The sequence below is a fragment of the Eucalyptus grandis genome, chromosome 6, assembly GCF_016545825.1.
Source record: "Eucalyptus grandis isolate ANBG69807.140 chromosome 6, ASM1654582v1, whole genome shotgun sequence".
NCBI lineage: Eukaryota > Viridiplantae > Streptophyta > Magnoliopsida > Myrtales > Myrtaceae > Eucalyptus > Eucalyptus grandis.
The window spans coordinates 49,633,051-49,653,253 of NC_052617.1; the positions used below are offsets into that span (position 1 = coordinate 49,633,051).

The window sequence follows — 20,203 nt, forward strand, 5'->3', positions numbered from 1 at the left end:
GATTTTACGAAAGAACAAAAGTCCTGAGTGTAGACTAGGTACATTTAAACAATGGCACGTGGGGGAACAGTAAGATCACTCTAATTTTACGATTTTATGAAAGAATGCCCTCGACATTTAATGGGGTGGGGTCTAAAGACCAATCAATATCGATCACCCGTCCCGACCCGACCCGGCCCGCCGAATGAACCGGATAGCCCTCACGTGACCCGACCAGAGACCGGCGCGGCGACCACGAGATCCCCCACCAACGCTTCCTTTTGTTTTCCCCCAAAGTCCCACCCACCAACAACACCACCACCACCAGCAGAAAGGGCCACCTTCTCCCCGCGCACTATTGGCCAATGGCGCACGCAATCCACCGGATCCGTCCCCCTTCCGCAAGCGTCCAAAGCACGCCCGACACGTGTCGCCCCAGAACCAATCCCCCACTCCCTTAGTCCCAAAGGCAAAAATAAAAATAAAAATTAAAATAAAAATAAAAAGGAAAGAGAGGGAAAGAAAGAGAGAGATAAAAGGAGAGGGAGGGGGAAAGAGCAAAGGCGAAGAGGGAAGACAAAGGAATCAAACAGTCGGCGCCCATGTCTTCGCCGACCATTCATCACGTCCCTTTCTCCTCCCCCCTTTCTCTCTCTCCTCTCTCCACCGTATAAACCCTAATCCTCCCCTACTTCGATTTCGGTTATTTAGTCGTTTGCTTTTCTTTTTTTTTTTTTTTTTTTTTGGGGGTTTGGGGGTTCCTCTTGAATTTTTCTCGGAGGAGATTCAAATTTTAATTTTTTTTCCTTTTTTTCTTCTTCTTTGGTTTTGGTTTCGGTTTCGGTTTCTCGCCGTTTCGTTTCGATTCTGCTGTCGGGCTCGGATCGTCTTCCGTTTTTATATTTTTTCCCACGAATCGGAAGATGTCTGGATTCCAGTTCCTCTTTTTCCCCGATCTAATTCCTTAAGTAGCTTTTCTCTGTTTTCTATTTAATCTCACTTTTGATTTGTTGAATCTTTTTCTCTCCCCTTTTGTTCGCTTCGATTTCCGCGGCCGAATTCGCGACCCCTTTTGCGTCTCGGTTTTCTGGCTGGTTTTTCGGAGGGGGGAGGGGGAGAAAATGAAGGCTGGTGTGGAGCAGGCGGTAGTCGAGCGGGTTGAGGATGGGGATAAGAAGGAGAAGAAGAGCCGGCGCCGATCGAACCGCCGCTCCAAACAGAACAACTCGAATTCCGGTATGCGCGAGCCGGGCTCGTTGGTCAAAATGCTTGCTTTTTCTTGCTTTCGATGATGGGGCCTGATCGTTTGTTTATGCTCGAGTTTTTTTGGATTTGAGGTGTGGGTTGAATTGAACTTGACGTCGGCGATTGATAAAGTTCACTGGCTGCTGAGTCGCGGGTTGCTCTCTGTAGCTGAGTTGGATGTAAGAACTGGTTTTGCTTGTGATAAGGTCACCAGGGAAAAGAAAATGGTATAACTGGCCCCTCGATCGGTTTGGACATGGAGGCCTAGATTTAGTTGTAGGCTACGGGTTACATGACAAAGAATTTGCTTTCTCTCAAAGCAATCGACTTTGAGTTGGGGGAAGAAGCTCAGGATTGGTTAATTCTTTTTTGTAAAAGAGGACTCATAGTTCGAGGTTGCAATTGCATGCCCTGGTCGATGATGGTTCATCTTAACATTCAAGGTTTTTTGGTTTAAGTCGCCGACCAAAGGAGAGAATGGGTGTAATATGTAATGGAGACCCGGGATCAAGAAAGTATTTGCATGGTTGTGAACAGCTACTGTTTGTCTGTATGGTGCTTGTCGATATCGCAATATGCAGATCCTTCTCTTGCTTCTAATTTCTCTCTTGATGATAAAATCTGTTGTTTGCCTTTTGCTAGTAGATGCCTCATTTTCAGTGCTCAGAATTCTGATTTTACAATTTTTTTCTTTGTAGAAGCTGCTTGCAGTTCAGTTAATGAGTCTCAAGGCGACGTGGGTTTATCCCTTGCGAAAAGATCTCCCTCTAACGTTAAATATTTGGGATTAGGCACTTATCCCTCAGTTGAACAAGAGTCAGCAAAAGCATCACCTGTCTCGTTCAATTCCATGCCGGCAATGCATATAAACGACGAAGCGGATCAAGAACAAGTGCGGGGGGTGGCAAACTTTCATTCACTTGCATCTAACACTGGAGGAAGAACGTCCTCCAAATCATTTCCTGACCCAGATTCATGTAGAGGGTCATTTGAGACATCTTCTAGTAAGGATTCGAGTCCTTATCAGACTTTGAGCTGTGATCAGAGTAAGATTTCCTCTTCACATTGGTCTGTGGAGGTTGTTAACGAGGCTCTAGAGGTTAGTAGCTAACAAGTCATTGAAAGTAAACCGATTATGTTTTGAATCTTTGTATAATCACGGTTCTGGATATTTCTGTTTTAATGGTTTTTTGCCTTTTACTTTCAGAAAGGTGATCTCTTCAGGGCATTGTTTCGTGTCAATGCTCACAATAGACTAGAGGTTTGTTAGCTTTTCAATGCTCACAATGACCTCTTCATACATTCGAATGTACATAATTTTACCCCCGGTTTGTGGTTACAGGCCTACTGCAAGATTGACGGAGTGCAGACGGATATTCTTATAAATGGTGTTGCTTTGCAGAATAGAGCTGTAAGTCAACTTTGCTCATGAGCTTTGAGTTTTATTCTGACTGAATGAGTATCTCATGGTATCTCCTTCTTTGCTTAGTTTAGTTGGGAATTCTTCCGGCTTACCACCATATGACCTGTTCATACTGTTAGTGTTGGTGCATTTATGTGCCTTAGACCTGTACAATTTTGGCAGAAGCTGGGAGTCTGATTCTGCTTAGTTCCTACTTCATGCATGAGTTCTGCTGTCACACGAATGACAGTGGCAAGCTGTACTTATGTTTGCAGAATCTTGTTAAGGAAGGAGGTAGATGGGTTATGATAATTTTCAGCATAACAAACCTGTTCAAACTCCATCTCATTTTTAGCTATATCGCCTTTTTCCAATTTGCAAATTTGATTGGTTGAAAATTATTTCTAATGTGAAAGATGCTTAGTATTGTTGATGTATTTGGTTTGTAAGGATTTCAGCTTGGAGTGTGACTTATGTGATAATTGTTAACGTGTCCCTAATGTAGGTGGAAGGTGACATAGTGGCGATAAAGATCGATCCTTTAACATCCTGGACCAGGATGAAAGGGTCATCTGGGTCTTCCGACAGCTCTGCTACGACAGAAGATGGTAATGTCTTCCAGGAGGTCAATGAGATTTCTGGCAATTCTTGCAAAAGCGGACAACGATTGGAGATTTATTCTGAGCTTGATTATACTGGAAATCCTATCGTCTCTGGGAATGATTACGGGGACCTCACTACTTCTGAAAAATCTGGTCAGGCGAAATCGATTGGTCAAGAAAGTAATCTTATTAATGGATATAACCCCTCTGCTTCATATCATCCCGAGAGAGGGTCTTCTAGCTGGCAGAAAGAACCTGAGGATGCAATAGGGAAGATCTCTTTTTTGATCAGTTCTCACCCATCAAAGAGGCCGACTGGAAGGGTTGTGTTCATCATTGAAAAATCATCGCGTCGAGACACTGTTGTTGGTTTCCTTAATGCAAAACAGTGGCTCGCGTTCAAGGAAGGATTGGGAAAGAATGTTAAAAGAAATAAGAATTCATCATTTTTTTCTGAGCATGAATTCATTCAGTTGGTGCCTACAGATGCAAGATTTCCTAAGATGATGGTCCTGGCAAAAGACTTGCCAGAAGGCATCAGAAAAAGATTGAACGATTTTGACACTACAATGGTAATGGAACTGGTTGCTGCCAGAATTGAGGATTGGTATGAGGAGAGTGACTTTCCATATGCTCGTGTCCTGCATGTCTTTGGACGTGGCTGCGAGATGCAGCCAAATATTGATGCCATCTTGTTTCAGAATTCAATTAATTGTTCTGAGTTCTCTTCAGAATCTATTTCTTGTCTTCCTTGTCTCCCTTGGAATGTGCCGCCATTGGAATTCCAACGTAGAAAAGATTTGAGAAATAAATGCATATTTACGATTGATCCTTCTACTGCGACCGATCTTGATGATGCCCTCTCAATTGACATACTACCAACGGGCACATATAGAGTCGGTGTCCACATTGCTGATGTGTCATATTTTGTACAACCTGACACGACCTTGGATTTGGAAGCTCAAAGTCGGTCAACAACTGTCTACATGTTGCGACGGAAGATATCAATGTTGCCACCTTTGCTTTCTGAAAATTTGGGTTCACTAAATCCTGGAGTTGATAGACTTGCATTTTCAATTTTCTGGGATATCAGCAGTTCCGGGAATGTTATTGATCGTTGGATTGGTCGTACTGTGATACATTCTTGTTGTAAGCTCTCGTATGAACAAGCTCAGGACATTATTGATGGAATTGTCGGTCTAGGGACTGCTAATGCTTCAGAGAATGGCCTCCTGGAATTGCATGGGGATTTTGAGTGGTCTGATGTAATGACATCCATAAAAAATCTTAACGATATTTCCAGGATCTTGAAGGAGAATCGTCTTAAAGATGGGGGTTTAGCATTTGAGAACTCTAAGATTTCGTATTCATTGGATGAGGATGGAATTCCATACGAGAGCATTCTTTGTCAATGGAAAGACTCAAATTTCCTCATTGAAGAGTTTATGCTTTTGGCAAATAGGACCGCTGCTGAAGTCATAGCCAGAGCTTTTCCTGATACTGCATTATTGCGAAGGCATCCTGAACCAAATATGCGCAAGCTTCGGGAGTTTGAAGCTTTTTGTTCGAAACATGGTTTAGCATTGGATACTTCTTCTTCCGGTCAGTTTCGGAAGTCATTGGAGCAAATCAAGGAAACCCTCAAGGATGATTCTATGCTGTTTGATATTCTTATTTCTTATGCTACAAAGCCAATGCAAGTTGCAACTTACTTTTGTACGGGTGATTTGAAAAACAATGAGGATGAATGGGGTCATTATGCACTCGCTCTTCCTCTTTATACTCACTTTACATCTCCATTACGCCGGTATCCCGATATTGTAGTACATCGCATGCTTGCTGCTGCTATAGAAGCTGAAGAGATGTACCTGAAAAACAGTGCTAAGAACCAGGGAGACGTAGTGACCAGGTGTTTTACAGGCATTTCTTTTGACAATGAGGTCACTGATTCTAGGGAGGGCCATGAAGCATTATCTGCTGCAGCTTTGAAGTATGGAGTTCCTGGCAGAGAACTTCTGTCTGATGTGGCTGCCTATTGTAACGAGAGAAAGCTAGCAAGTAGGCACGTCAAGGATGCCATTGATAAACTATATATGTGGGTTCTTCTAAAGGAAAAGCAGGTGTGTATTACTTCCTTCTTTTGCTGGCACTTCTGCTAAATAACTGTGGTGTGTGCTCTAGAAATTTTTGTGCTTCAAGGAAAGAAATTGATCTTGTGATGTTAAGAATGGATGTCTTTTAAAGACCGGGTCATAGATATTCTCTTTTGAGCTCTTTTAACTTTGTGTACGGATAGATGTGCTGACTTTGATAGTCTGTCTCACTAGAATTGTCGGTGGCTGCAGCAGCTGCTATTGCTTTCCCTAGTGATTTAGAAGTTAGTGTATATGTCCCATTCATCTACCTCATCATTCTTGTCTTGTTTATTTCATGACTGAAACTTACACGTCTGAGGTCTTTTGTGGTATCTCTTCTCCCAAAGTCTAGATTCTAATTTTTTTTTTTGAGACGTATTGCAAAAAAAGTGCAAAGATCTCATTTAATAACACTGTGTATCTTTGTCTCTTCTTTTTTTATTTTTATTTTTTAAGTTTAGTCATTACTTATCATTGTTGTTCCTGTATTGCATGGAATCCTCCCATGATTTGCAAAAAGGGTATGCAATTAGCTGCCTTTTATAAACCTAACTTTCTATTCTTGAGGAATTGGGTAATGCTCTTTTTTCTGTTGGGGAATTAAGTGATGATGTTCTTTATCTGCAGATATTAATAACAGAAGCTAGAGTATTAGGCCTGGGTCCCAGATTTATGTCCCTTTATATTCCAACATTGGCGGTGAGTAGCGTTTTTTTGTTGGATTTCGCATTTTACAGTTGAGAATGCCTTTTTCTTTTCTTTCTCTATTTGTAATTTTTCTCACCTCGGTTGTCTGCAGATTGAAAGGAGAATATACTACGATGAAGTTGAAGGTCTGTTTGTTGAATGGCTTGAGACCACGTCTACATTGGTGCTTAGTCTATTTGCTTATAAGTCCTCAGTTAGGAGAGGTTACTTAAATAAGTTCAGGGCACTTGAAGATGCTGCACTTGTTGTGAGTTCATATGACCAAGAAGCAGACCTCGGTGGGTCTGCTGTGGGTGCCTATGACTCTGGTGCCACAGAAGTTAAGAATTTGGACATTTCGCGACTAAGCTCACAAAGTTCTGAAGTCGGTCCTATGGTTTTTCCAATGACAGTGCGACTTCTCTCCACCATACCTGTTGCGCTTCATGCAGTGGGTGGGGATGTTGGACCTATTGACATTAGTGCGAGGCTGTATATGAGTACCTATTTGAGGTGAGAAGGTGCTGGTAGCAATGCTTCTGAAGAAACTCACGGGAGATGAATAATAGCCGGGCTTGGATGGATTGGGGAAGTTTATTGTATAGATGAAGCAGTAGAGGATTGCTTATAGGCTTTAAGATGGAAGTTACTAAAGTTGGGATGTTTAATGAACTTGGTTATGTTGACAAGTGTCGTGAGAGGTGCATGTACAGGTCGATATGGCTTTTGGCTTTAGTGGCTGGTTTTTAACAGAAGCTGCTTTGCTGGAACGGGGCCGTATTTTTGTAGGCCAGTTCCTGACCTGGACTATAGCTTCAAGCATCACTCTCTGACTTTGAAGTTCTGGAGCCGGTTTCGAGCTGCACGGGGAAAGTAGACTCTACCCAGGCTGCAACCCAGGAAATTTTTTGACTTAGGGTGGCCGCCTCTGCTTGTTCCGGTTTCCAAGTGTTGTTTAAATGTTTACATTTTGTGGTCGGTTGTCTGTTTGATGTCGAATGGTAGCACATTCCAATGAATAACATGTATTTTTTTCTTTTAATGCAAGACCACTTACAATCTGGGCATGTGTTTCTCAATGTTTGGTTTATCCGACATAATTCCCATTTGGGTTTTGTGCTCGAAACTATCGCATTTCCATAAGAGGGTAAATTTTCTTTTACTTGAAGAATGAGTTTGACGGCACTAGGACGGATTCCCAACCACGGTGGAGATTATGCAAAAAAGGTTGAGATTATCACTTGAGCTGCTCCAAATGACCATCCTAAATTAAGAGTCCATGGCTCGTGGTACTTTAATTGTAGAGATTGGGGATTAAGCTTTTTTAGGGTGCCTACAGTCCAGAGCGACAACCGAGATGTCAAGAACGTATTACACTGAAGCGTTGGATTTAATTCAACACTAGAAAGAGATTAGATTGACTGCATAAGATGCTTCCAACGTGCCTCTAGTGAAACCTATTAGAACAGAAAAATTCATCTGGAAATGGGGTATGGTCTTGGAAAAATCTCATTTTTATGATTCTATTTTCCAGCAAAAGAGTAAAAATTTCATTTTTAAGCTCTACAGTCTGGGTCTTGACTGTAAAAGTATGAATTGCCGAGGCCCTTAAGTAGAAAATGACCAAAGTCCAGGGGCCTTCGAACAACTTACAAAGAGTTCCCAATCCCGCGCGCTTGCACAGAGACGATACTTCTCTCTCGCTCTCTCTCTCGCTCTCTCTCTCGTTGGTGAATCGTCGACGATGGCATCGGCGATCGGCTGGTACGGGCCTTTGATCGATCTCTCGGGAGCAGCTTCTCACGTCGGCGACTTCGTCCAGCTCCTCGTCTTCGTCCACCGTTCCACTCCGGTTCAGGTCACCGTCGAACCATCATCTCTTTTCCGGACGCCGATCGATCTGAAATTCGGCATCCGCGATTAATCTACTAATTCCTCTTTTAGTCTCTAAGAACGGCTGGTGCGGGGTCGTGATTTTCGTTCCGGGCTGTCCGTCTGGTTCCAGTTCGCGAGTTGTCGAGTCCGCAGCGGAAATGCAAAAGAGTTGCCGCTCTGGGTCGGTTTGAAATGTGTGTAGTGTATGCTCGAGCGCATCCGCGGGGCCGTGCTTTTTGTGGGTTCGTGCGCACAATGGAAAAAGGCGTTTGCTTGTGCGCGGATTCCGTAGCTACACTTAATAGGAACGCAAAGGGGATGCGCGATGCGCATTTTTCTCTTAGATTTAAGCTGTCGCCACGACGGGATGGTGCTCGACCTGCTTATTCTTGTTTCTGGTGTTGGCTGTGACAGTACAAGTTGTCGAGAGGTGGGGAGGTTATCAGGACCGACGTGCAAGTTGGTGATGATACGCGGCCATGGTTCACTGTGTCGCTCTGGCAGAAGCAAATGGGGTCCTTGGCAATTCCCGGTGATGTGATACTGCTACAAAGTAAGATTGCCTCTCAATCTTTTTATCTTAATGCTGTAGAACAGTAGGCAATTCACTTTTTGGGCTATTTAAAATTTTAGGTAGTGCGATGAATAGTTTTTAAAATGAACGAAGTTTCTTCTCATGAAACACATATTTCTCCTTTCATCGTGCCACTCAGATGTTAAGGTTGCCAGATTCGGTGATCTTATTGATGCGAGGACAGTCAGTTGTTCATCAATTGTGCCCTTGGTCCATTCTTATGAACTGATGGTTTCTAAAGGTATGCTTCTTGTCATATTTTAGTCCTGTGTGTGGAGGTTTATATATAAGTGAACTTATCAAGTTCATCCATTATTATTTTTACACATCTTTCTTTTGCACTTTCATGTTGCATCCCACTATTCTGTTTTCACATGAGTGCAAAATGGAGGAAGCCTTTTCACAGTTTTCTATTTATTTGCCCGTGGCCAACTAATTTCCTTTCTCAATTTAGCATTTACTGTGCCGAAGTTGAACTGCTGAAAGGTGAATACTTCTGCCAGACATTGATGACAAGATCTTTTTCACTATAAATGGTGTAAAATATGTAGTTGTCTCTAAAAAGAAAAAAGAAATCAATTCAGTAACATGCACATTCTAAGCCATATGTAGCTTATGTGAATTAGGTGGAAGCACATCTGCTTTCTCCATTTGTGACATTTTTAAATGCTTGTTCCATGATTGCATCCTGTGATCACTTTCAATGCATCGTTTTTGGTATTCATTTAGACGCAGACAAACTGATAGGGAACTCCAGACTTGGCACTGCAGCAAGGGAAAAACTCAAGAAGGTGATTGGTTGGGTCAAGGCAAATGAATTTATCCTCCACAATGTTAGTTCCTGATTATTATGACCATTTCTTTTTCATGTTAAATTACATCATTTGTATGTGTGAACTTTTACTGTTCTTTGAGTCATACTGCTACTCCAGCCATGTGATAAGAAATATTTTTTTAGTAATGGATATACTTTATCTTATGGTGTTTAAATCTTGGAAGACATGCCTCTGTACCTGTATATACCAGCTATGTTAACCTGCTTCTGAAGTCATTTTTTGTTGTTGTTAACCTTATCTGTTCCATCCACGCCATACTAACTGTTGCCAGGATGCGACCATAAATTGTTTCTCAGCAGAAGAAGTTATCAAGAAACTGGAAAGTTGTGGAAGTGGGAGAGTACAAGGATTGTACTTCTATCTCAGAAGTACTAAACCTGAATTGTTCGTGTAAGGCAATCTTTCTGGCATCTGTTGGTGAAATCTTTCTTCCAATTGCGTGGAGAGCTACTTGTGAAATGGAGAAGGAAAAGATGTTCATAAGCCGGAGAATGAACAGTAAGAATGGTGATGGTTTAGCTAAGGATTTCATTTGTACTGGCTGCCAGCTTTGTGGTTCGCCTTTGGAATTAGAACATAGGTGAGAGATATTCATTTCTGCTCAGTTGAAGGAATGCTGTGATATTTGAGCAACGCCTTGATTATTGAATGCTTAATTGGCTTTTGTTGCAGTAAGCATGCGCCCAAGCAGAACTCTGTTCCTCTCTACTGTGATAAAAGCTCTGACCGCCTTCATGTAGTGAGCCTGATTTACCAACCCTTCATGGTGAGGAGATCCTTTGCCTTGTATTTTTGCAGTTTTGTTACTGTTTTCCGGTTAACTTAAGATTATCACTTGCAGTAGGGTTTGACTCTTCAAAATCCTTAATGCTCATGCTAGTCTGCCTATTACAGTATGTAATCTGATGCAGAAAGAAGGACAAGGATAGACATTCAGCGACTAACTTATTTTCAATATAAGACATTACTAAGCTACCATGGAAAAGGTGTATAGTTGTTCTCAATCCACTTACCAAGAGTACATTTTGTAGAAAAAGAGAACTAAATCCACAAAGTGGTACTTCTGAATAGTTAGGGGTACCTCATTTCCAAACCTTCCTGGTCATCACCCTAAAAGATCTTATTCACCCATAGCTATGAGACTTTTCTGTCAAATTTGTCTTGAAGCTCTGTTGCTTAGAGAATACCTCAAAATAAAAAGATGATTTGATGATACTAAATATTGGACATTTGAAAACCATCTGTTGGATTTTTCTGTTGGAGCCTCTTTTTCCTTTTAAATTCCAATTTCTCAACAATTTCTGACATAGTCGTTTGATTTGCCTTTTCTAGTTGTATGTATGGGATGAATCGGGGTCTCTTCCGCTTCTCGTCAAAAACAAAGCCGCAGAACTGCTTTTTGGGAATATACCTGCAGAGAGAGTCAATCTATGCCTTGAAGCAAAGCTTCCTGTACACAAGTCTTGCTCCAAGGGTGTCCCTGAAATCCATTCCCAAGCCAGAGGCCCTCACCATCGCATACGAGCGAAAGAAGCATCAGACATCGTCTCACCAAGTGGAGATGAGATGGAGAGGGAGGAAAAGAACAAGTGCCACGATAGTGTAGATTTTCATTTCGTGTGGTTTGTTATACTAAAAACGTTACTGCAGCGGGGGAAAAATAGTCCTTTGAGATTCGAAGTGAATGTAGATCCCCGTTTAGACAGGGAAAGTGGGAGGTATGAAATGGTCACCGCAACACTGCCGTGCTTCAGAAAGAAATAATTCATCTCTATTCACTTCTCTACCTCAAATGTTTGAGGTAAAACTTGCCTGAATTTGCTGTGTTGTCGGACAATTTCAGAAGCTCACCATTTAAATTCTAGTTAACAAACCTCCAGCATACCTCCGGCTGAAGCCCTATGCAGCTCGCGGGTCTCCTGCTCCTAGACTGCTAATCACTTACATTGCCAGCTAAAGAGAGAAGGATCAATCGACACCCCAAGAGTGAGCCTTATCAGTCTCATGGAAAGAATAGCTGAAGCATCTTTCGAATTATTAGTTTACATTGCCATACAGTAAGAGAATGTTTAGCAACATTTACTATGGGCAAATGCACGTACCATTTGGCATTTTTTTTTTTTTTTTGGTGGAGAGTTTTAGAGTGATGCAATTAAATTTCTAAAGACCTCTTTGAACATTTTCAGAATACTAATACATTTTTTATTCCACTTTTACTCTTGCTAAACTTTTATAATTCCAAAAAATACCCTCGCCTCACACGACGTCGCCAGTGCAGGGCTCAGTCCATCGCCGTGCGATTACAGGCAAGGTTGGCTGGCAGATCGATTGTTGTTCAGATAATGCGAAAGAGGTCCCAGAAAAAAAAATAGAAAGGAACACAAAGTCTTCCGGAAAATCTTATTCGGAGTGAAACCCGGTCAAATGAAGTAGTAGCAAAGATGGTATGGCTTGAGCCACAGCTCCCATGTCATGTCGAGAGCCTTTTCCGACGGGGCTTCTGTTTTGCTTTCCACCATCGTTACTGTCCCGAGAGACCTAGGGGAATATGTCCCGCCATAGTTCATTCGTATTTGAGCAATGTATGAGTGACATTACTCAAGACTCGCCATAACCAAACACTTCAGATGGATGAATCGATGCCAGAACGTCTCAAATGTCCGATCCACGAAGTCCTCTCAAGAAAGCTACAAAATGGCATAGACTGAAAACAGACTCATGATGAAGAAAAAAGGTTGCAATCAAGACTCTTTTGCAGTCTCCGCCAAATTGGGGTCTGCCGCAGCATTCTGGGCTTCTAAAAGCTGCATTTGGTGTTCAGCATGCTCCCTTTCACACGCGGTGATTCCCATAATGATGTCAAGCATGGTGCCTGTTGTCCCAAAGAACACGAGAGGTCCCAGAGACTTCCGTTTTATCCCCACCGGGATCGCTAAGAGAGCTCCCGCTACCGAGAACACCCAAGTGCCCAATGCACTACACAAAACAGCATGTAAGTCTATGAGTCAAACAATTTTACTTCTCACCAGGAAAATATATTTGAATGCTGTATTTAAATGACAAACTGCAACAAAATATGAAAGCTCCCCTTGTTTTTTATTGAAACAAACTATATGTCTCATTGCTGCAGAGCATAAAATTAAGACTTTACATGGATGGACAATGGTCCATACTCCGAGACAGAGACGTGAAAGGCATGACCAACAAGCAGATGCTCCACCATTCCTAAAATCATAAACAGAAGCAGACCTGCTTGCAATTTACTACTCTAAAGCAAACTAAATGAATACTATAATCAATCATGCCGCATCACATCACTGTTTATATATCAGCTCAGACCAGACCACATCTGCAGTATATGTCTAAAGTGCATGTCGGAAGAAAGAATTCATCATCATAATTTTGATGTTGACATCTCAAGATTGTTGGAGTATCAAGTGGGAATTTAATAAAAAAAGAAGCATGTGTATTTTTATCTGCATTTTGACACTTTCAGAGTTTAAACGTGAAAATCATGTGGCATATTGGTCCCACAAGGGACCAAGCATATCTTGTTGTCAACCACTGATTTGTGGTGTGAGTTTTCCTTTCACTAGTAAGGTCTAGGATACATGAAGTATCCCTGGATATATTTGCAATCACATTTCACGAGCACATGGGGGGCACTCTCTTTCCCAAACAGATTTTTGTGTAGGTTCCCAATGTGTAATTGAAAATATACACTCCTAGGCTTTTTTTGCGAGCCTACTAATGCTAGAGTACCTTACTCCAGAAGTTTACAACTGACTAGCATAGAAAGAGGGCTGAGCCGGCCTAGTTAACAACTCTAACCATGATGGTACCTAATCTGCAATGCAGTTCAAAGTGGTAATATTCAATACCTTCAACAACATAGAGTTCTAGCTAATTAAGCTAGAAGCAGTAGAAGAAAGTTTCATCCCATGAGATTGAACGCATGAATCATGACAGTTGATGAAATCATAAGTTAGCCAAAGAGAGATTCTCCAATACTTTTGTGTGCAGACGGTTTTCCTGCAAAGATGATTATGGCTAGTTTTTCCAATTCAGACTGGAGAAGTATTCAATCAGCATCATCCCTGTGCTAAATTATGAACACACAGACATGGGGCATTGCAATGATTCCTGTTAAAATAATTCCAAAACCAGCAAGAGCAAAACTCTACAGGATTCACCTCATAAGCAAATTAACCCGAAATATCAAACACGAAACGGAGGCTGTCTTATGGCTGAGAAATCTCTATTCAACCTATGAGAGGAACGCATTTGACAAACCTATGAACTATGAAAAGCAATGGCTCCCGTGCATAACCACAAGATGCAACAAACCATTTGCTGTTTTGCAGAAGCTTTCTCATCCTGGTTATATGCTAAAAATTGCCGACAATATCCCCTAACAATGCCGGTATCATGTGAGAAAATGCTCTAGAATTCTCAGTAACCAAGTCAAATTGTGCTGAATCAAGAAAGAGCATATGATTATCGAGTTAGCAGGCTGTACATAGAACATAAAGAAAAGAGGGAAAGAGAACACGCCCGATGCCATGAACACATCAGCCACATAGTGGGACTATTACAAGCTAAGAACCATCCGCAAAAACTGCTAGACCGAGCGAACTGAAGCAACGAAAAGCGATTCTCTATTTCACGCAGGAGGGTAATAAAAAAGCTATCATTTTGAGCTCGACCCACAATCGATCTCCCCTTCCGCAGTCGAATTCTCTAACGAGTCCAAGCTCAACGACAATTCGCGCGAATGCCCATCACGCATCAATCCAATAACGCATCACGGAAGCACAAACCCAGCCGAAAAAAGCATTCTATCGACGAGCAAATCAGCACGGTCGGATGGAAGAGAGAAAGGGGAAAAGAAGGAGAAGCGACTGACTTGGAGACCGAGCACTCTTCGAGGTGCTTCACCTCCTCTTGCCCTCCCATCTCTCGCTACCCAATTCGCGCCCTCGTGCCTCTCTCTCTCTCTCTCTTTTTCCTTCCGCGACGATTCGGACGAAGCGAGCGAGCCTCGGAGGAAGATCGAGAACTGGGCAAAAGCCAAAGCAGAGAGCCCGCTCAACAATGGCGCATTCGTTCCGCGAACGCGAAGGCGAGAAGCGTACTGTCGAGCAGATCGACTCTCGACCGAGTCGGAGGTTCGAGAGCACCGCCCGACCCGTTTGATAACCCGATTCGCCCCATGATCCGATCCACAGAGCTTTTTCTTTCATTTTTATTTTTGCCCTTCTCCAAGAAAACAAAATTTCTTGCCTGTGCAGGCCGACTCTCCAAGCAAAGGACCGCGCCCTGTCTCAGTCGGATTACGATCATCGCACACGTCACCGCCACCATTATTGAGACAAGGGAATTTTAAAAGCGAGATTTTCATCAATATAATCTGAATTCGTGATCATACATCTTAAGATTTAACGTGATATAAAAGTATAATAAATTATTAAATATCGAATATGGAGAACAATAACACTTGTCATCGCCTTTACCGTTGGTTTGCATTCAAATCCATGAAAATTAAGTTCAATGCGTTTTCGAACTTGGAAAAATAAAAGAGCCAAGAGGATCAATAGTGAACCAAAAGCATGAGCAAAGGAAACATGAGACCTATATCTTTTATGGGAAAGGAAAGAAATCTTGGAACCAAATGCGACTTGTCCAGCAACTACTCCTCTAACCGAAGAAGAAGGAAAAAGGAAGCTGTCTAATATCTCCTCTTTTTAGGCTCTGTTTGGATCCCTGTTTGGTAACCATTCAAATATGACCAAATTCTGATTCTTTGTTTCCGGGAGTAGTTAGAGAACAAAATCGCGTTTGGTAAATTTTTGTTCCCAATAACAAATTTCTATTTATTTTGTTCCTGGAAGTAGATTTGAAACAAAATCAAGAATAAAAAAAAAAATTGATTATTATTCCGGGAACAAATCTAAGAATCAAAACAACTCTTCTTCTTCCATTTTATCTTCTTCTTCTTCTTCTTCTCTTTTCTTCTTTCATCGATCACCTCGTCTACCGCTAGTCCCGCTACCGCCGATCGTGGTGAGACTCCGGCGAGTTCGCCGAAGGCATGCCCAGCCACTGGCGAGGCTCACCCAACCCCATTGATGGCTAGGTGGGCCTCGCCTAGCTCCGGTGAGTCTTGCCTGGCCATTAGCGAGGTTGGGAAGCCTCGCGACGCCTAGCCGGTAGCCAGGTGGGCCTCACCCAGCCCTAGCGAGGTTGCCTGGCCACCGTGAGGCTGGGTGAGCCTCGACGTGGGCCTCGCCTAGCCCCGATGAGGCCGGCCTAGCCACCGGCGAGGCTCGACCAACGAGGGCCGGCCTTGCCGAGGGCTGGTGACGCTCCGGTGAGGTTGCCGGCCCTCGTCCGGCCGGGTCGGCGGTCCTGGCGACTAGCCCGAAGAAGAAAAAGAATAGGAGAAAAAAAGAAAAAAAGGGAAAAAATGAAAAGAAAAAAATGAAAAAGTATAAAAATTAAAATAAATTGATTTGGAATAAAATCAATGAGCACGATACTCAAAAGCAATTCTATTTCGAATAAAAAAATTTGGACGATTACAAACGGCTTAAAATACTTAAAATCTGTTCTCGAGAACATAATAAAAAAAATCATTTTTGATTAGAATATATTCCTGGGAACATAATCGTTACCAAATACACCCTTACTCATCTTCTTTTGTTTTATTTTCAAGCTTACATCAGAAGTTGAGAAAGGGTATCTCTTTGAAGCTACTTTTAGAATCTCTCTCTCTCTCTCTCTTGTAGCATGCCTAGTCTTCCTTTCATAGCATCTATCGGATGTCAACAATTCTGTGGCAGTTGCTACCTCACCTTACGCCTCGCTCCAATTGAGTTGCTCGAGCCTCGACATCGACATCTTTCCCTCTCTCAGCCTCACCTCCCATCTTGCTCGACGTCAATGCCTTTCCCTCCCGCTCAACATCGGCATCTTTCAAGGAGTATCACGTTCTTTGTTAACTTTGATTGAAGAGAGTTCTTGATCTGGAAAGCTAGGGGACATATATTCTCTTTTCAATGTAACAACAAAAAGTGATTTGATCCATTGGAATCGAACTAGACCTTTCCAATCTAGTTCCCAGTCATAAAAATTGGGAACTGATTCTCCCGATCTAATTTATGATTCCTAGGTGGAATCGGATCAAATTGGGAACCGATCACCTCTACTTAGAACTTGCTAGTAATGTCGCAATGAATGAAGGAGAAGAGAATGAGAGAAGGCTAGCAACCCTTTGTAGGAGTTGGGGAGAGTTATAGTTCGGAGGATGTGGTCACGATTAGGGAAGATGTACATACAGAGAAAAAAAAACATGAATGTGAGTTACCCTTATATGAAAATTTTATTCCAAGCTAAATATGAATCTACAGGCTTTCTTCCATACAATGAAAATGACATGAAAATTAGAATTGGTTTTGTGTGATACAATAGGACCAGGGCTATTTTCATTCACTTTTATGTTTGTAGCTAAAAAGAATAGAGTCTTGACCTCTACCCCTGGTCCTTCTCCAAATATGCTAATTTTATAGTAATGCGATCCTAATACCCTTGACCATTCTTATATTTTTACACATGGTGACTTTTGGGTACATATCTTAGGGCTCCTTAGGGGTAGAATTACTAACAAACAGTCTTAAATATAGCCACAAAACTAGAAAAAGTGCAAAAAGTGAAGATGGAAACCAAAAGCTTTGGTCAGTCAAATGTGGGAAAAGCAAAGGGAGAACCTAGACCTATCTAAGTCCTCGAGGTCTAGGACTATTATTAACCTGGATCACAAGAAAGTTTAGGTGGATTTTAAATTTGAAAAACTCTCACACTTTTGCTACTCCTGTGGAAATATTGGACATTATGGACCTACTATAAGATTATCCCTTACGAACAATCAAGGCTAGAAGAAAATAGAGTACGTAAGTTTGGCAACTAAGATCAAAGCAGAAGTGAGAGAAAATAGTCATTTTTGAAAAAATTTCAATAGAAAGATAAGCCCATTACCTGAACTTGATGAAATAATACCAAAAACTCCTCTTCAGATTAAACTACAAGCCCCTTTTTAGCAAAATGAATAGGAGAACATGAACACACTAGCCATGGTCATAATGGAGAGAAGTGCCCTAAAACAAAAGAGGGCCAGCAGCTTAAACCTAGATTTTCTTGGGGGTGAATTCACATGACAAGAGAAACATCTTATATTAAAGGAAACATCCAACCCCATGGCACCTAATGGATATGTAAAGAAAGAGAGAGTAGGAAGCAAGCTCATACAGCAAAAAAATTGAAATGTTTTTGCTCCTATGAACAGCAGGGCTCCCGTTCTCAATCCATTGATGAGGGGACCCTACTAGACATACCAATCACAAAAGTTAAAGAATTGAAAAAGTGGGCTTTGGTGGCTAGCCCTAATAAGCCAGTGGGATTGAAATGAAAATTTTGAGCTAGAATTGTTAGGGTTTGGACTCTCCCCTAACTTTCTAGCACCTTAGAGTCTTAATGGCTAAAAAAAGACCCAGTTTAGTATTTTTAATAGAAACAAAAAATAAATAACTTGTAGTAGGAAGGGTAAAAAAGAGCCTACAATTTCAGAATTTGATGGTGGTTAAGCTGATTGGAATCGTTGTGGGGTTGGCTTTAATTTAGAACAATGTTGTGTTGGTTGAACTTGTATCAAGCTCGGGAGAGATGATCGAGGTCATTTGTAAAGAGCTTAACAGTGATATCCATATGAGGATTTCATTTTTAAATGCCTCTACAAACTACCAGAAAACACTCCAATTATGGTAGCAACTTAGAATGATTCATGAGAGGAATACCTTACCTTAGATATGTATTGGAGAATTTAATGAAATTTTGTATTAATAGAAGAAATATGGTAAGAGGGAGATGGACCATTATCAAGTGGCAGCCTTTTGAGACCTGTTAAATGATTGTGCACTCATGGATGTGGAAATCAAATGATGCACTTTACTTGGGCAAACAACCAAGAAGGGGAGGAGTTGGTTAAAAAGAGATTAGATCGGGTTCTCTATAATATAAAGAGGCGAGTTATGTTCTTGGCGAGTTATGTTCTTACATGTGGAAGCCTATGCTCTACATGCCATTGGCTTAGACCATAGCCATCTATTATTGTCATTATTTCCTCCATCAACAAAAATAAAAAGAGAGTTCAAATTTAATGCTTATTGGATAGAGGATGGTGAATGCTGGGATATAGTGCAATTTGTGTGAGATGATCAACGAGATTTGCAACTGAATCTACCTAACAAACTGAATGAGGTTGTTGAAGCTTTAGCCAATTAGAGGAACCATAAATAGTCTAACGTATTTAGACGGATTGGGGACCTCAAAAAAGAGCTTACCAAGATTAACGTACAATAAGGAAAGGGTATTGAGATAGGAAGAAACTTAGCAACTAAAAATGCAGATTGAACAACTATGGAGATAGGAAGAGATATATTAAAGAATGAGATCAAGGATAAAGTGGCTAAAATGAGAAGATAAAAACACGAAATTTTTTCACGCTACAACGAAATAAAGAAGGCAACATAATAGAATAACTATGCTGAAATTTGAAGACTAGAATATTGTTGGGATCTTAAACTAATTAAAGAACACATTGTAAACTTCTATCAAAATCTTTATGGCACAGTTAGCCCTAGAAACTTTTTGTTGGTGTTGGATTAATGTTCTTGCATAGTAGGAGATGCAATAAGTGGAGCTTTAATAGGTAGGTTACAATGGATGAAGTGAAGTTTGCAGTTTTTCAGTTGAAGGCCACTAATGTAACCCCCTTGGATCTCACGTTGATTTCACATGACTTGCTTGAATTTCAAGAGTTGTAAAATAAATTTCTGTCAAGCTGAATTATAAGAAACTGAGCTACTCAAGCTCTATTTATCATAAACTTGGGACGCGCGGATCCCTGGAGTGCCTTAACTTTGGCCAAAGGGACACTTAAAGTGCCATAACTTACGAAAGGTACACTTAAGTGCCAAAATCGGAGTAAAAGGGATCACTTGAGTGCCAATCCGGCCAAAATGTCGACGTGGCACTTTTCCGGCGAACCGAGCTCAAAACGACACTGTTTTTCACACCGACGTGCGACGTGGCAAAATAAAATAAAATAAAATAATTAATTAAATTAAACTTATTTAAAATGTTTAAAAATAATAATTTTAAAATTAAATTTAGTTAAAATATTTTAAATTAATAATTTTGAAATTAAATTTAGTTGAAATATTAAAAAATTAATAATTAAAAAAAAAAAAAAAGAAAGGGGGGAGGTGGTTGAGGGCTAATCCCTCGCCGCGCCGCCGCCGCCCGCCGCCACCGGGAAGGGCCGGCGACGGCGAGGGTCGGCCGGTCGCCGGGCCTTGGCCGGGGCCGCGACCCCGGTCGGGCCGGCGAGCCCTCGCCCCGATCGGGCGAGGGCGCAGCCTCGCCCGGCCCGGCGAGGGCGGCGGCCCACCTAGCTGGGCGAGGGCCGCGAGCCCTTGCCACAGCTGTCCTCCTCCCACGTGAATAGAACTTGATCCGAATGAAGATAATATTTGGAAAACCGGGGTCTACAAACCTGTCCTCGTCCCACGTGAAGTCCATTGGCACCCCATAATGAACCACTAGGGAGGCAGGTGAGATTGATATTCTAATGATTTGAAAATATGAAGTCAACAACCAGTAACTTGCAACCCAGCAAGCAGAAGGTCCACTAGTCTATACTACACAAATTGATCATCGCATTGACAAATATAGCTTCAATAGGAAGTTCAATAAATCACACGCACAACCACTTACCTGAGAACCTTCTCAAAATACCTGACCGATTAACATAA

The 20,203-nt window shown here is 41.7% G+C and overlaps 3 protein-coding genes across 6 annotated transcripts; 2 read left to right on the forward strand and 1 right to left on the reverse strand.

Annotated features, from left to right (window-relative positions):
- The first annotated feature begins 532 nt into the window (after window positions 1-532).
- Window positions 533-7,111, forward strand: LOC104450485 (DIS3-like exonuclease 2). Of its 2 annotated transcripts, none has more exons than XM_010065058.3 (7): window positions 533-1,215; window positions 1,923-2,323; window positions 2,432-2,485; window positions 2,567-2,635; window positions 3,132-5,348; window positions 5,991-6,062; window positions 6,163-7,111. In XM_010065058.3, the coding sequence occupies exons 1-7, from the start codon at window positions 1,101-1,103 to the stop codon at window positions 6,565-6,567; spliced, it is 3,333 nt and encodes a 1,110-aa protein (XP_010063360.2). In that variant the 5' UTR covers window positions 533-1,100; the 3' UTR covers window positions 6,568-7,111. The 2 variants fall into 2 exon arrangements, with proteins under 2 accessions (XP_010063360.2, XP_010063361.2); XM_010065059.3 differs by having other exon boundaries at window positions 1,092-1,215; window positions 1,926-2,323.
- A 584-nt stretch (window positions 7,112-7,695) lies between these two features.
- Window positions 7,696-11,199, forward strand: LOC104450487. Of its 3 annotated transcripts, none has more exons than XM_010065061.3 (7): window positions 7,696-7,908; window positions 8,340-8,478; window positions 8,639-8,740; window positions 9,229-9,332; window positions 9,635-9,915; window positions 10,008-10,101; window positions 10,668-11,199. In XM_010065061.3, exons 1-7 carry the CDS (start codon window positions 7,795-7,797, stop codon window positions 11,097-11,099), a joined length of 1,266 nt encoding a protein of 421 aa, XP_010063363.1. In that variant the 5' UTR covers window positions 7,696-7,794; the 3' UTR covers window positions 11,100-11,199. The 3 variants fall into 3 exon arrangements, with proteins under 3 accessions (XP_010063363.1, XP_010063364.1, XP_010063362.1); XM_010065062.3 differs by having other exon boundaries at window positions 9,235-9,332; window positions 9,632-9,915; XM_010065060.3 differs by having other exon boundaries at window positions 7,697-7,908; window positions 9,632-9,915.
- A 512-nt stretch (window positions 11,200-11,711) lies between these two features.
- On the reverse strand, window positions 11,712-14,515 carry LOC104450488. The gene is made up of 2 exons (XM_010065065.3): window positions 14,242-14,515; window positions 11,712-12,311 (listed from the first exon to the last, which is right to left on the reverse strand). The coding sequence occupies exons 1-2, from the start codon at window positions 14,289-14,291 to the stop codon at window positions 12,077-12,079; spliced, it is 285 nt and encodes a 94-aa protein (XP_010063367.1). The 5' UTR covers window positions 14,292-14,515; the 3' UTR covers window positions 11,712-12,076.
- Window positions 14,516-20,203: the final 5,688 nt, after the last annotated feature.

Excerpts from the sequence above, each read along its gene's own strand:
- LOC104450488 (XM_010065065.3), bottom strand. The coding sequence starts at position 14,291 with ATGGGAGGGCAAGAGGAGGTGAAGCACCTCGAAGAGTGCTCGGTCTCC. Across the intron at positions 12,312-14,241 it reads GAAGAGTGCTCGGTCTCCAA|TGCATTGGGCACTTGGGTGT; the intron begins GTCAGTCGCTTC and ends TGTTTTGTGTAG.
- LOC104450485 (XM_010065058.3), top strand. The coding sequence starts at position 1,101 with ATGAAGGCTGGTGTGGAGCAGGCGGTAGTCGAGCGGGTTGAGGATGGG. Across the intron at positions 1,216-1,922 it reads ACAGAACAACTCGAATTCCG|AAGCTGCTTGCAGTTCAGTT; the intron begins GTATGCGCGAGC and ends TTTTCTTTGTAG. Across the intron at positions 6,063-6,162 it reads TTTATATTCCAACATTGGCG|ATTGAAAGGAGAATATACTA; the intron begins GTGAGTAGCGTT and ends GGTTGTCTGCAG.
- LOC104450487 (XM_010065060.3), top strand. The coding sequence starts at position 7,795 with ATGGCATCGGCGATCGGCTGGTACGGGCCTTTGATCGATCTCTCGGGA. Across the intron at positions 8,479-8,638 it reads TGATGTGATACTGCTACAAA|ATGTTAAGGTTGCCAGATTC; the intron begins GTAAGATTGCCT and ends CGTGCCACTCAG. Across the intron at positions 10,102-10,667 it reads TGATTTACCAACCCTTCATG|TTGTATGTATGGGATGAATC; the intron begins GTGAGGAGATCC and ends TGCCTTTTCTAG.